Source organism: Suricata suricatta, chromosome 17 (assembly GCF_006229205.1).
Source record: "Suricata suricatta isolate VVHF042 chromosome 17, meerkat_22Aug2017_6uvM2_HiC, whole genome shotgun sequence".
NCBI classification, from domain to species: Eukaryota; Metazoa; Chordata; class Mammalia; order Carnivora; family Herpestidae; genus Suricata; species Suricata suricatta.
Window position 1 is genome coordinate 42559549 of NC_043716.1, and position 13422 is coordinate 42572970.

Consider the following 13422-nt stretch of genomic DNA (forward strand, 5'->3'; position numbering starts at 1 on the left):
TCGTTTCATGTGCCTGTTGGCCATCTGGATGTCCTCTTTGGAGAAGTGTCTATTCAGGTCTTCTGCCCATTTCTTCACTGGATCATTCATTTTTCGTGTATGGAGTTTAGTGAGCTCCTTGTATATTTTGGATACTAGCCGAAAGAGAGACTTTTTAATGCCTAGGATCGTGTGTGACTATGTGTGTTTCAGTGCACAGCAGATTTATATTTTTCAGTTTTTCCTTCCCCAGCTACCTGGATTCTATTTCTGCTACTTGACCTCATTCTAACAGCCATTTATTTTCAAGCTGTTCTCGAAATGATTTATGGTCTATGAAAGACTGGGGCATGTAATAGAAAAACCTATGAGGAGAAACAGTTAAATAAAGGCAAACTTTCACAAAAATTTTTCAGAAACTCAACTTTTAGCTGGCTAGGGGTATGTTAAATTTTACTTATTGTTTGTGACTTAAAGCCCTTTAACTCCCTTCCTTTTGTAATACATCTACCCTGTGCAGGTCAGGGTCTCAACTTTCTCTTCTGTTCTCTATTCCTCTACAGATTTATTGAAGGAGATTACAACTCTGGATAAGATCAGAAATGATAAGATGCCGGTAAAGGAACTGTGCTCCCAGCTCCAGAGAGCTGGAGTTCCACTGAGCACCAAGACATTCCAGGGAATTCTGACTCAAGCATCTACTGACGGTGAGTCCTTTTTGAAAGAACAACCTATGTTGAAGTCCTAATTTTAGTGTGCGCTCGAGATATCTGTTTTATATATGTATATTTTAGATAAACTAGCTCTTAGAAATGTAATGAGAACATAGGCAAACTGAGAACAAATGAAAATTAATTTTTTTCTCTTGAGAATATCTTAAGAGTCACCCTCTGTGTGGCATCATATTTGTAAAATGTATACATCAACATTTAATTAAGACAAATAATACAATTAGAATTTTTTTTTGTTTTAAGAAAATAGATTCATGGTAAAATTATTTTAAATTGATTAGTTTTTATCTGGCTAATTTTCTGAAATTAACAAAATTTGCCCCCCCCAACTCCCCACCTATTCCCTGTCATGGTTATTTTAATGATAGTTATTAACACTGACACTTTGCAATTTTATAATCCTTATACTTTACTTTTTAGAAAATAGTGAAGAAAGTCTCAAACAAATTTTGGAGGCTTTGGACACAAATAAACCAGCTCCTGAATTTGAAGGTGGGCCAGTTAATATTTCATTTTAGATATGTGTCATATTTTCCATTGTGTTTTGTTATTATTTTTAAACAGTATTGTTATCTATAATGATACACAAAAGCTATACATTTTTGTAATTAAAGTACACAATTTGACATGTGCACACACCTGTAACGTTATGCCCAAGATTTCCATATCGTCCCTAAAAACCAGAGACTGCCAAGGAGACCGAGTCACGCATGCAAAAGCAAAGGGCCTAAGCTCGGGCTCACAGACTTTACCAGCACAGTGGATCCATGCTGAGAGCCCCTAACAAAAGCGGGGTAGGGCCTTTGTGGGTTTGGGAAGGGGGAGTTACAGGAAATTGTGACTCAGGTACAGTGATCCAATCACAACATTTAGAGTGTTAACCAATTACAGAGTGGACCCAGGACCCAGAACCCTTACATAGGTGTAACTAGCCTTAAGCAATAAGTGATTACCTATAGCTTCTATTTCTAGGCCTGCCCTTAGGAATGTTAAGGGTGTTACAAGGGTGGTCCCTCCTGCCTTGGGCAATGTGTACCCTTTTATTGTCTAATGATTCTGAGAAACCAACAATTAGGCCTCCAAGGTCACAGGGAAACTTGAAGCCTGTTGTGGAGTCAGTTTGGTTCAGACCTGCATCCTTACAGTAAAACTATCATCACAATCAAGGCAATGAACACATCCCTCATCCCCCAAAACTTCCTCATGCTCCTTTGTAATCTCTCCTGCCTTTGCCCATCCTCTTCCTCATCCGCAGGCAACCACTGATCTGCTTTTTGTCAGTATAGATTCATTGGCATTTACCAGGGTTTTATAAAGTGGATATATTCTTTTTTGCTAGATGCTTTCATTCAGCATAATTATTTTGACATTCGTCCATGTAGCATGGATCAGCAGTTCATTCTTATTTATCGCTGGATAGCACTCCATTTTACTGATACACTGCAGTTTATCTACTTGCCTGGTGAGACACATTAAGCTATTTCCAGTTTGGGGGCTATTATAAATAAAGCTGTTATAAACAGTTGTGCACAATTCATTTTATGAATATATGCTCTCCTTTCTCTTGAGTAGTTACAAAGATTGACTGGTTCCCATGGTAGGCGTATGTTTAACTTGTTAAGAAACTGCACACTGGTTTCCAAAGTGGCCTTACGATTTTACACTTCCACCAGAAGTGTATTGAGAGTTCTGATTCCTGCAGTCCTGGCGAGTGGTTGGCATCTCAGTCTTTTTAATTTTAAACATTCTAACTAGTGTGTAATAGTAGCTCATTGTGGTTTTAGTTTGCATCTCCTTACTGATTAATGATGTCGAGCATCTTTTCATGTGCTTATTTGTCATCTGCGTATCTTCCTTGTAAAGTGTTTGTACAGGTCTTTTGCCCATTTTTAAAGTTTGATGTTTGGTTTTCTATTTCTGTATATATTCTGGATACATGTCCTTTATGAGATATATACTTAGCAAATATTTTCTATGATTCTTCTACTGAGCACATTTTTCTCTGGATGTCTTCATTTTTTAAGTGTCTTTAGAGGAGCATTAGTTTTAATTTTGACGAAGTCCAGTTAATCAGTTTTTTCCTTTTATATATTGTGCTTTTGGTGTCACATGAGTGAAGATTGTGCCTCACCCATGGTTACAAAGGTTTTATTATAAGTTTTCTTCTAAAAGTTTTATGGGTTTTGGTTTTGCCTTAAAATTAAAAAAAATATTTTTATTTATTTGAGAGAGAGAGAGAGAGACAGTGACAGAGACAGAGCAATGAGCAGGGGAGGGGCAGAGAGAGAGGGAGACACAGAATCTGAAGCAGGCTCCAAGTTCAGAGCTGTCAGCACAGAGCCCGATACTGGGCTCTAACTCACGAACTGCAAAATCATGACCTGAGCTGAAGTCAGCTGCTTAACCAACTGAGCCACCCAACCTCCCCTGGTTTTGCATTTTAGATGTCTGATCTATTTTGAGTTAATCTTTATATATGGAATATGGATCAAAGTTCCTTTTTATTTTTGCATGTGGACATTCATTTGTTCCAGAACCACTGTTGAAAGATTGTATTTTCTATACTGAATTTCCATTGTAGTTTTGTAGGAAATCATATATATATATATATGTATCTCACACACACACACACACACACACACACACACATATATATGTATCTCATATGTATATTTCCTGGATTCTGGATTCTGTTCCATTAATCTTTGTCAGTTACAAACCACATTGTCTGATTCCTTAGCTTTATAATAAACATTGAAATCCTTCAGGTAGTACTGATCCTCTAACTTTGTTCTATTTTTAAAAAGTTATTTTGACTATTCTAGGTCTTTTACACTGCCATGTGAATTTTAGAATTAGTTTGTAATTTCTACAAAAAAGCCTGATGAGATTTATTGGAGAAATAAAGGCACTTGTGAATTAAGATTTTTTGGGAAATTTCATATCTAATAATGTCTTATTAAACAGTGCAACTGTTCCTATAGTTCTTTTGTGTACCAGTACTTTGCCTCCTTTTAAATGATCTCTTAGATAAAGTAGAGCCTATAATCTAAACAGTGACCTTGAGTGTATGATGATTTGTGAGAGTGATTGATAAGGCAGAGGCTTGGCTCTAATCCTAAGGACCCCATTTAGAGGGAAAATCCCTAGAGGTTTTAGATAAGACCTGGGAATGGGGCATCTTAATACTCCCACACTTTGGGGGGGACTTCTAATAATAGAGTGAAAATTATAAAGAGTATGCAAAAAATGAAAGGAACAGTAAAATATGTAAGCAGAAGAAAATTCAGGACTAATATTTTAATACTCTGAAATTCGGCCAGTTTCATATAGACAGAGATAAGCCCCAAATTCTCTCTCACTGATACACAATGAAGCATTTCCCTAAAAGATACAATCATGGCCTATTTTAACTTTTGCAAATCTGGTGCCTTGAGTATATGATGATTTGTGTAACTCATTGATAAGGCAGTTACATTAAAAACTTAGCCATCTTAATTTTTTTATATTGAGACAAAAATAACTGAACATCTCAGGGAAATATGCTTAGAATAAAGAGATATTTGGCTTATTAATTTTGGAATCATAGTGATCATATTACTTGAGATATAGGACTTACAGAATCCCCATGTTTTTTCAGGTTTATGTACGGCCCTCCACACTGTCAACTTGACAAACTCCAACAAAATTCAGATTGGTGACTTGAAAGATGCTTTTGATGACCTCAGTGTTTCTGTGAAGCCTGAAGAACACCAGATGTTAGCGAAAACGCTTGATGTTGACGGTACCTATAACTAGTTTGGCTTTCCAAAGGAAGGGACAGTAAATTTCCCATTCCCCTTCTCTGTCCTCCATTCATCACTTGCCAACAATATTTTTTCTTTATTATCCTAATGGAAAAAGTACTCTAATAGAGCATGTCTACTGAGATCATAGATTTATCTTGACAGAAAAAATCTTTGAATAAGATGAATAAGATTTCTTATGACCCATCAAGTATCCTGCGTTGATTCCATCAGAGTGTATTTGTTGTTATGTTTTTAGCATCTTTAGGGAAGATGAAGTCACCCTCTGTGAAGGTTGTGCTGAAGGGAAACTGCTCTGAGCCAGAAAGAGACTGAGGGAGGACTTTCTCCCCCTGCCAGAGACACTTATGGCAGCGATTGATTGAATGTGAATCCTGAGAGGTTTCAGAGAAAATAATGTATAATTTTCAACCTTTGCCAATTATAATGTGGTTTTTTATTTATTTAAATTCAATTCCTAAAAGTATTTTCTTTATTCCATTATTAAATGGGTTTTAGCATTGTTTCATTAATCATATTGACTGGAGCCACTGTTTGGCACAACTTCTAGGTCATGTTGTCATTGTTAAATGTTTTTTAATGTTTATTTACTTTTGAGGGAAAGAGAGGGAGAGGGGGAGGGAGAGAGAAAGAGAGAGAGAGAATGAGCAGAGGAGGGGCAGAGAGAGAGGGAGACAGAATCTGAATCAGTCTCCAGGCTCTGAGCTGTCAGCACAGAGCCTGATGTGGGGCTTGAACTCATAGACTGCAAGATCATGACCTGAGCTGAAGTCAGATGCCCAACCAACTGAGCCACCCAGGCGCCCCTGTTGTCATCTTTTAAACAGCACCCTTCAGCATTAGGCAGTCCATGGCCTGCATGGCTATGGGACAGACCTGATCCTGAGTGCCTTTTATATGTAAAGTGTCATGTAATATGTAAGGTAATAGAATAAATATAAAATATTAATAGTCAAGCTAGTTGGCGAGGCAAGATATAAACAGCAAAAGGGTATGTAACAATACAGGAGATAAAAGTTCAGTGAATTTGCAATGATACATGGCAGTACTAGAATAATAGCCAGGGAGATAGTGATGTGATATTGTGATTTGTAACAGGAAATATATATTTGGCCTTCAACCCCATTCCTAGCCTAGAGCTCCTAAAACACTTGTAAATCCCTAAGTGATGAGAACACTAGGGGCATCTTTTCTTCTCATAGGTGATTCTGGGAAGGCTTCTGGTTTCTAGGTAGGGACTGGTCACCAAAAGGATAAGCTGTGATTAGAACTTTGAAGTTTTCAGCTCTAATCCTTCATTCTCCCCCATTCTTCAGAAAAGGGAGAGGGTCTGGAAATGGAGTGAATCATTGATTATGTTTATGTGAGGAGGTCTCCATAAAATCCCAATAGTATGAGGTTTGGAGAGTTTCCAGGTTGGTGAACACATTTTTATACCAGAAAGATTACAGACCCAACTCCACAGGGACAGAGCTGCTATGCTTGGGACCCTCCCATAAGATACCTTATGTATCTCTCATCTGGCAGTTCATTTGTATACTTTATCATATTCTTTAATAAAATGATAAATATTAAATGTTTCCCTGAGTTCTATGAACTGTTCTAGGAAACAGTTAAATCCAAGGGGGAGAAAGTCATGAGAACCTCCAATTTGTAGGCAAGTTGGACAGAAGTTGTGGGTAACCTGGGGACCTCCTACCTGTCATTGGCATCTCCAGTGCCGGGAGGCGGGCAGTCTTGTGGGTCTGAGCCCTTAACTTGTGGGATCTGATGCCATCTCCAGGTAGAGAGTATCAGAACTGAGTTAAATTGTATGACACTCAGTTGGTGTTGCAGAGAATTGCTTGGTGGGGGAAAACCCCCCACATATCTGGTGTCAGAGTGTTGTAAGTGTGGTAGTAGTGTGAGAGTAAAGGAGAAACACAGGAGGAGGACTGAGTTTTTTTCTCCATAAGTGATGATACTGAGTTGTGTAAGAGTTCAGAGGATAGCTATTTCATTCTTTCAGTGAAAGTTTATTAAGCACTGTTGCTTGCTAGGCACTAAGTATATAAAGATAAAAGAGCTTACAGTCTGTCAAGATGACAAAGAATGAGAATACCAGTGGTAAAATACTACAATAGAGGTAAATATAGAGTGTTATGGGAATGTATACAATAGGTACCTAACCCACACAGGGTTGGATAGGGTAGTCAGAAGAGGCTTCTTGGAGGAGATGCTGTTGGAGTTGAGTTTTGAAATATGAGTAGGAACTAGCCAAGAATTGGGGGTGCGGGGACAGGGGATGGAAGGAGTTAGGAAGGAATGTTCAATATGTACAAAGTACAGTAGCACAAAGCTCATGGAGAAGCCAAGGAACTCTCTCTAAGTAGTCCAGTAGGACTTACAGCAGTGGGTCTCAGACAGATTTATATTGGAACTACTTAGGAATTTGTTAAAAACACAGATGCTTAGATCTCTTGCTTCAGAATATCTCCATCATGGCCAAGGGGTGTGTGTGTGTGTGTGTGTGTGTGTGTGTGTGTGTGTGTGTGTTTTAACAAGCTTTACAGTTCAGATTGATGTTTGACTATCAACTTAGTGGTGCATAGTGGTGGAAGGAGTGGGAAGGAAAGAAATGAAGTAGCCATATAGTCAAGAGCAGATCCAGAAGGGTTTTGTTTTTATCTTTGTTATTCTCTGAGCAACAGAGTTTTAATTTTATCCTAAAGCCTCTAGGGAGTCATTGAAGAATTCAAAGTTGAAAAGTGACATGACTAATTGTGCACTTTATAATGGGCATTCTGATAGCAGTGTTAAGAAAGAGCAGAGGGGGGCAAGATTGGAATCAAGGAGACATTTTAGAAGGCATGCAATAATTCAGGTTAAAAGTAATAAGTGCGGAAGTAAGGCATTGGCTCTAGGATGGGAAGAAGAGAACCGATAGGAGTTCTAGGCAGAACTTCATCATTCTTTGATTAAGTTAGGGAAGGAAAGAGAGGAATTGAAGAAGACTAACAGTCTGGTTTGGGAGACATTTCATGGTGATGCTCTCTTTTTGTTTGTTTGTTTATTTATTTTTGAGAGAAAGAGTGTGAGTTGGCAAGGGGCAGAAAGAGAAGGAAAGAGAGAATCCCAAGCAGGCTCCATACTCTCAGCACAGAGCTGATTTGGGGCTCAAACTTACAAACCATCAGATCATGACCTGAGCGAAAATCAAGAGTCAGTCGCTTGACCAACTGAGCCACCCAGGCACCCCACTCATGCCTTTTAATAAGCTGGGGAACATAGGGGGAGTATCAGACATTAGTGCAAAGCTGAATTCAGCTTAGGAGATATTGTGTTTGATGAAGGGCATGATGGAGGGAAGAGACTGAAATGAGAATAGATAAATCTAAATTCCTTCACAAAATGCACAAGGCCTTTTTAAATCTAGTTCCTGTTATTGGAACTGTTTAGATTAACCTTTGCCCACTAACTTTCTAACACATTTTTTTAAGGTTTCAAGATGCTTAATAGACACAAATAGAATAATTTAAACTAAATCCAAACTTTTAAAAACTATAGTTTCCAGAATGTATCATACTCATATTTCTATATATTTTCCTCATGAGTCTTTTTGTCAACCTTCAAATACACTGCTAAGTCAGTAAAAATGTAACTTCCTTGAAGCTTTTCTTCATTTATTTACTTAGAGGTGGAAGCTTTTTACATTTCAATAACATGCCATATTTAGCATCATTGAGACAGTTTTGCTTTATAACTGTTTGAGAAAAGTGATATTATTTTGGAAAAATTTCCATGAGAATTATAAGGAAAAGGATACATTTTGAAAATCTGTACACAAAGGTATTTGGTTACTGGTGAAAAATGAATGCTTAAACTGTAAGCAAATTTAAAGTATTCTGTTGGAAGAACAGGATAAATATTTAAAGCCATAACACAATGTGAGGTAGGAGGAAAGATCAAATGAGAAACACACATTTTTGTTTGGGTTTCCACTTCTTTGACCCACATCATAGTATCTCATTCATTTTGTAGGTTCTTCCAGCTAACAGGAAAAATATAAGTGTTTGCACATTTTGGAATATACAATATATACATATTTTTTTTAAAAAACTTAGTAAGAGGGTGCCTGGGAGGCTCAGTCAGTTAAGCATCAGACTTCAACTCAGACCATGATCTCACCATTCATGAGGTCAAGCCCTGTGTCAGGCTCTGTGCTGATAGCTCAGAGCCTGGAGCCTGCTTCGGATTCTGTGTCTCCCTCTCTTTCTGCCCCTTCCCTGCTCATGCTCTGTCTTTCTCAGAAATAAAGTAAAAACATAAAAAACTTATTAGGAACTGCATTTGCTGGATAGGTGGTCATTTATAAAGTTTGCCACCTAGATAAAACTTCAAGTTTCTTGTTTTCAGTTGTTTAAAAAGTAAGGAACTGTTAGAAAAATATTCATTGTTTTACATTAAAACTGATTTCTCAGAAATGCTCGCTCTTTTAGCCAATTAATATGTGATAATTAATTCCTTTCAGACATATGCTATAAAACCCAAAATAACAGTTTAAACTGAGATTTAGGGGATTGCTTTATAATAAAATGATTTTGTTTTAAAAAGAAGATGCAAATTGATCCAATTATTGCTTGCTTTAGACCTAATTTTGCCTCATCTTAATTTTTCATTCTTTTATTTAAATTATATCTTATTATTTTGTGTTTACCTCTTCTGTCTTCAATATAAAGTAATACATCAGTAAAGGAAATTGTGAAAATAAATAAGAGAATGTCATAAAAATAATTTGTAATAACATTAGTCAATACTTTTATATATCTAATGTAGCAAATTATCTTAGTTCTTTTTTCTATACATCCATTGTACAAGTTGATACTAGACACTTCAAACTGGATTCATAGAGTCTATGAAAACTTTGAACATTGTTCATTAGAGAAGGATGTGAATACAACTGTCAAAACAACAGGAAGTTCGGGGACTTGTTGAGTAAGAAGTTGCTGTGGCTGAAGTCAAAGAGGTTGTTGCCTGTTTTCTCTTCTAGGGTTTTGATGGTTTCCTGTCTCACATTTAGGTCTTTCATCCACTTTCAGTTTATTTTTGTGTATGGTGCAAGAGAGTGGTCCAGTTTCATTCTTGTGCATGTTGCTGTCTAGTTCTCCCACACCATTTGCTAAAGAGACTGTCTTTTTTCCATTGGATATTTTTTCCTGCTTTATCAAAGATTAGTTGACCATACATTTATGGGTCCAGTTCTGGGTTCTCTTCTATTCCATTGGTCTATGTGTCTGTTTTTGTGCCAATACCATACTGTCTTGATGATTACAGGTTCGTAGTAGAGGCTAAAGTCTGGGATTGTGAGGTCTCCTGCTTTGGTTTTCTTTTCAACATTAGTTTGGCTATTCAGGGTCTTTTGTGGTTCCATACAAAATTTAGGATTGTTTATTCTAGCTTTGAGAAGAATGCTTGTGGAATTTTGATTGGGATTGCATTAAATGTATAGATTGCTTTGGGTAGTATTGACATTTTAACAATATTTTTCTTCCAATCCATGAGCATGGAATATTTTTCCAGTTCTTTGTGCCTTCTTCAGTTTCCTTCATAAGCTGTCTATAGTTTTTAGCCTACAGATCTTTTCCCTCTTTGGTTAAAATTATTCCCAGGTATTTTCTGGTTCTCAATACAATTGTAAATGGGATTGATTCCTTGATTTCTCTTCTCATTGTTGGTATATAGAAATGCAACCAATTTCTGTACATTTATGTCCTCCAACTTTGCTGAATTCATGTATCAGTTCCAGCAGTTTTTTGGTGAAGTCTTTCAGGTTTTCGATATAGAGTATCATGTCATCTGCAAAAGTGAAAGTTTGACTTTTTCTTAGCCAATGTGGATGGCTTTTATTTCATTTTGTTGTCTGATTGCTGAAACTAGGACTTCTAACACTATGCTAATAACAGTGGTGAGAGTTCTGAAGTCTCCCATCCAAGTATTAACCAGGCCCGACCCTGCTTACCTTCCGAGATCAGACGGGATCGGGCGTGTTCAGGGTGGTATGGCCGTACGAGAGTTCTGAAGTCAAGGGAAATAAAAGCATAAGTGAACTATTGGGAGCTCATCAAGATAAAAAGCTTCTGCACAGCAAAGGAAACAGTCAATAAAACTAAAAAAAAACAATGGAATGAGAGAAGATATTTGCAAATGACATATTGGATAAAGGGTTGTTATCCAAAATCTATAAAGAACTTACCAAACTCCACAACCAAAAACCAAATAATCCAGTGAAGAAATGGGCAGAAGACATGAATAAACACTTTTCCAAGGAAAACATCCAGATGGCCAACAGACACATGAAAAGATGCTCAACATCATTCATCATCAGGGAAATACAAATCAAAACCACAATGAGATGCTACTTCACACTGATCAGAGTGACTAAAATTAACACCTCAGGTAACTACAGATGCTAGTGAGGATGTGGAGAAATGGGCATTCTCTTGCACTATTGATGGGAATGCAAACTGGTGCAGCTGCTCTGGAAAACAGTGTGGAGGTTCCTCAAAAAATTAAAAATAGAATACCCTATGACCCAGCAATAGCACTACTAGGAATTTATCCAAAGGATGCAGGAATGCTGATTCATAGGGGCACATGCACCCCAATGTTTATGGCAACATTATCAACAATAGCCAAGTTATGGAAAGACCCCAAATGTCCATCAACTGATGAATGGATAAAGAAGATGTGGTTTATATACACAATGGAATTCTACTCTGCAGTGAGAAATAATGAAATCTTGCCATTTGCAACAATGTGGATGGAACTGGAGGATATTATGCTATGTGAAATAATTCAATCAGAGAAAGACAGATATATGTTTTCACTCATATGTGGAATTTGAGAAGTTTAACAGAAGCCCAGGGGGGAATGGAAAGGGGAAAAAATAGTTTCAAACAGAGAGAGAGAAAGTATAGGAGACTCTTAAGTACAGAGAACAAACTGAGGGTTGATGAGGTTGTTGGGGGCAGGGAAAATGGGTGATGGGCATTGAGGAGGGTAGTTGTTGGTATGAGCACTGGATATTGTATGTAAGCATTGAATCATGGGAATCTACTCCCGAAGCCAAGAGTATACTGTATACATTGGATGTTAGCTAAATTGACAAATTATATTTTTAAAAAAACAATTGTCATCTCTCTTTTCTTACACCTATCTTTGCCACCTACCATTCTCTGAATGCCTGCTTAAAAAGTTAAACTTTTGACTTGCAGATTTTCCTTGATAGACTGGAATTAGGAAAGTTTCTCTCTAAAGTCAGTGCTCCAACTACCACATGGGGATAAATATAGAACCAATCAAATCAAAGTTTGACAGTATGGAAGTAAAAAACTGCATTGTTCAGTCCCAAGGAGTTGTTATTTGCATGAAATAAAATAAATTCATTTGAATTCACTGAATTCATTGAATCACATTCAACATATCATACAATGAACTCATTGAATCACATTCAATAGATCACACAAAAAGGAAATATTGTGATTGAGGGCATGGAATGGACACTGAGTTGAAGATGTGCAATAGACAAAGGTCTAGCCTAGAAATAGAAACTTGAGAGTCATCAACATATAGTTTGTAGTTACAAGAAAATTCGGGGATAGTTTATAGAGTGCAACAAGAAGGGGATCAAAGACATTTAAATGCTAACATTTAAGTAGTGGTGGAGAAAGAATAGTTTATAAAGGACGTTATTAACAAGAAGCAACTAGAATGGTAGGAGGGAGACCAAAAGAGAGCTATAGCAACAAAACAGAGAAAAAAGAGTTTGAAGGAGGAAAGTATTAGATAAGACCAAAAGGGGCACCTGAGTGGCTCAGTCGGTTAAGCGTCCGACTTTGGCTTAAGTCATGATCTCAAGGTTTGTGGGTTAGGGCCCTGAGTCGGGCTCTGTGCTGACAGCTTAGAGCCTGGAGCCTGCTTCTGATACTGTCTCCCTCTCTCTCTGCCCCTCCCCCACTCATGCTCTGTTTCTGTATCAATAAAAAATAAATATAAAAAAATTTTTAAAAGACCAAAAAGTTGAAAAAGTTTTCACTAGTTTGGGAATGAAGGAGGGAAGTATTAAATAAGACCAAAAAATTAAAAAGTATTGATTAGTTTGGCAATAAGTAGTTAACGGGTGAACTTGGTAAAAGCAGTTTTGAGGGGGTAGAAGCCAGATAAGAGAAATTTGATGTGTGAATGACATGATTATGATGAATAATAGCATTTCTTTCCAGAAAATAGTTTGGGAAGGAAAGGGTAGTGGTTAGAGGGTACATCTAGGTTCAACTGAAGCCTTTTCAGAAATCTAGACTTAGGGACCTAGTTTTGACATGGAACAGGATTTAAGTAAGTGGACTGTAGATTGCATTCTGGACAAAAGTTTACATGCTAGAAAACCTAAGATGCTTTAAGGGGCAGCAAGAGAACCAATTTAGCTCACTGTGAAAATGCTTTATGTTTCCTGAATGTATCAATTTTTCTTTGTTCTGTTTTTGTCTTTGCAGAAAAGGGAGATACTTCCCTAAAGACTGCCCTTTTAGCACTGAAGAGCATTACACGTTTTCAAGATTTTAGAGGTGAGAATAATTAGGTAGTTTTGTACACAGTTAGAATATAGGACATTTTTAGCTAGTTGTTGAAAAGTGACGGACCACTTACATCAAAATATACCTAATATGCTACAAGACTAAATGAATGGTATACATTTAGTATTCTGGGTATTCAGATGAAGGTGAGCTTTCTGTGTTCATACAGATCTGGTTTGAAACCATATATATAAGTTTGTAACTGAAGCAAATAATATGCTTCTAACAAGGTTGCCAAAAATATGTGACCCTAAAAATGTTTTAATTAACAAATTTAAGTTCTTTGGTTAGGTAATA

At 37.1% G+C, this 13422-nt stretch overlaps 1 protein-coding gene across 1 annotated transcript in view; it reads left to right on the forward strand.

Moving 5' to 3' along the window:
* The window catches only part of EFCAB13 (EF-hand calcium binding domain 13), a 125225-nt gene that overhangs the window by 111399 nt on the left and 404 nt on the right, over positions 1–13422 (forward strand). The window contains exons 29-32 of the mRNA XM_029927959.1: positions 543–686; positions 1131–1202; positions 4351–4494; positions 13045–13116. Coding sequence (XP_029783819.1) covers positions 543–686; positions 1131–1202; positions 4351–4494; positions 13045–13116 — 432 coding nt within the window. The remainder of the gene's footprint in view (positions 1–542; positions 687–1130; positions 1203–4350; positions 4495–13044; positions 13117–13422) is intronic.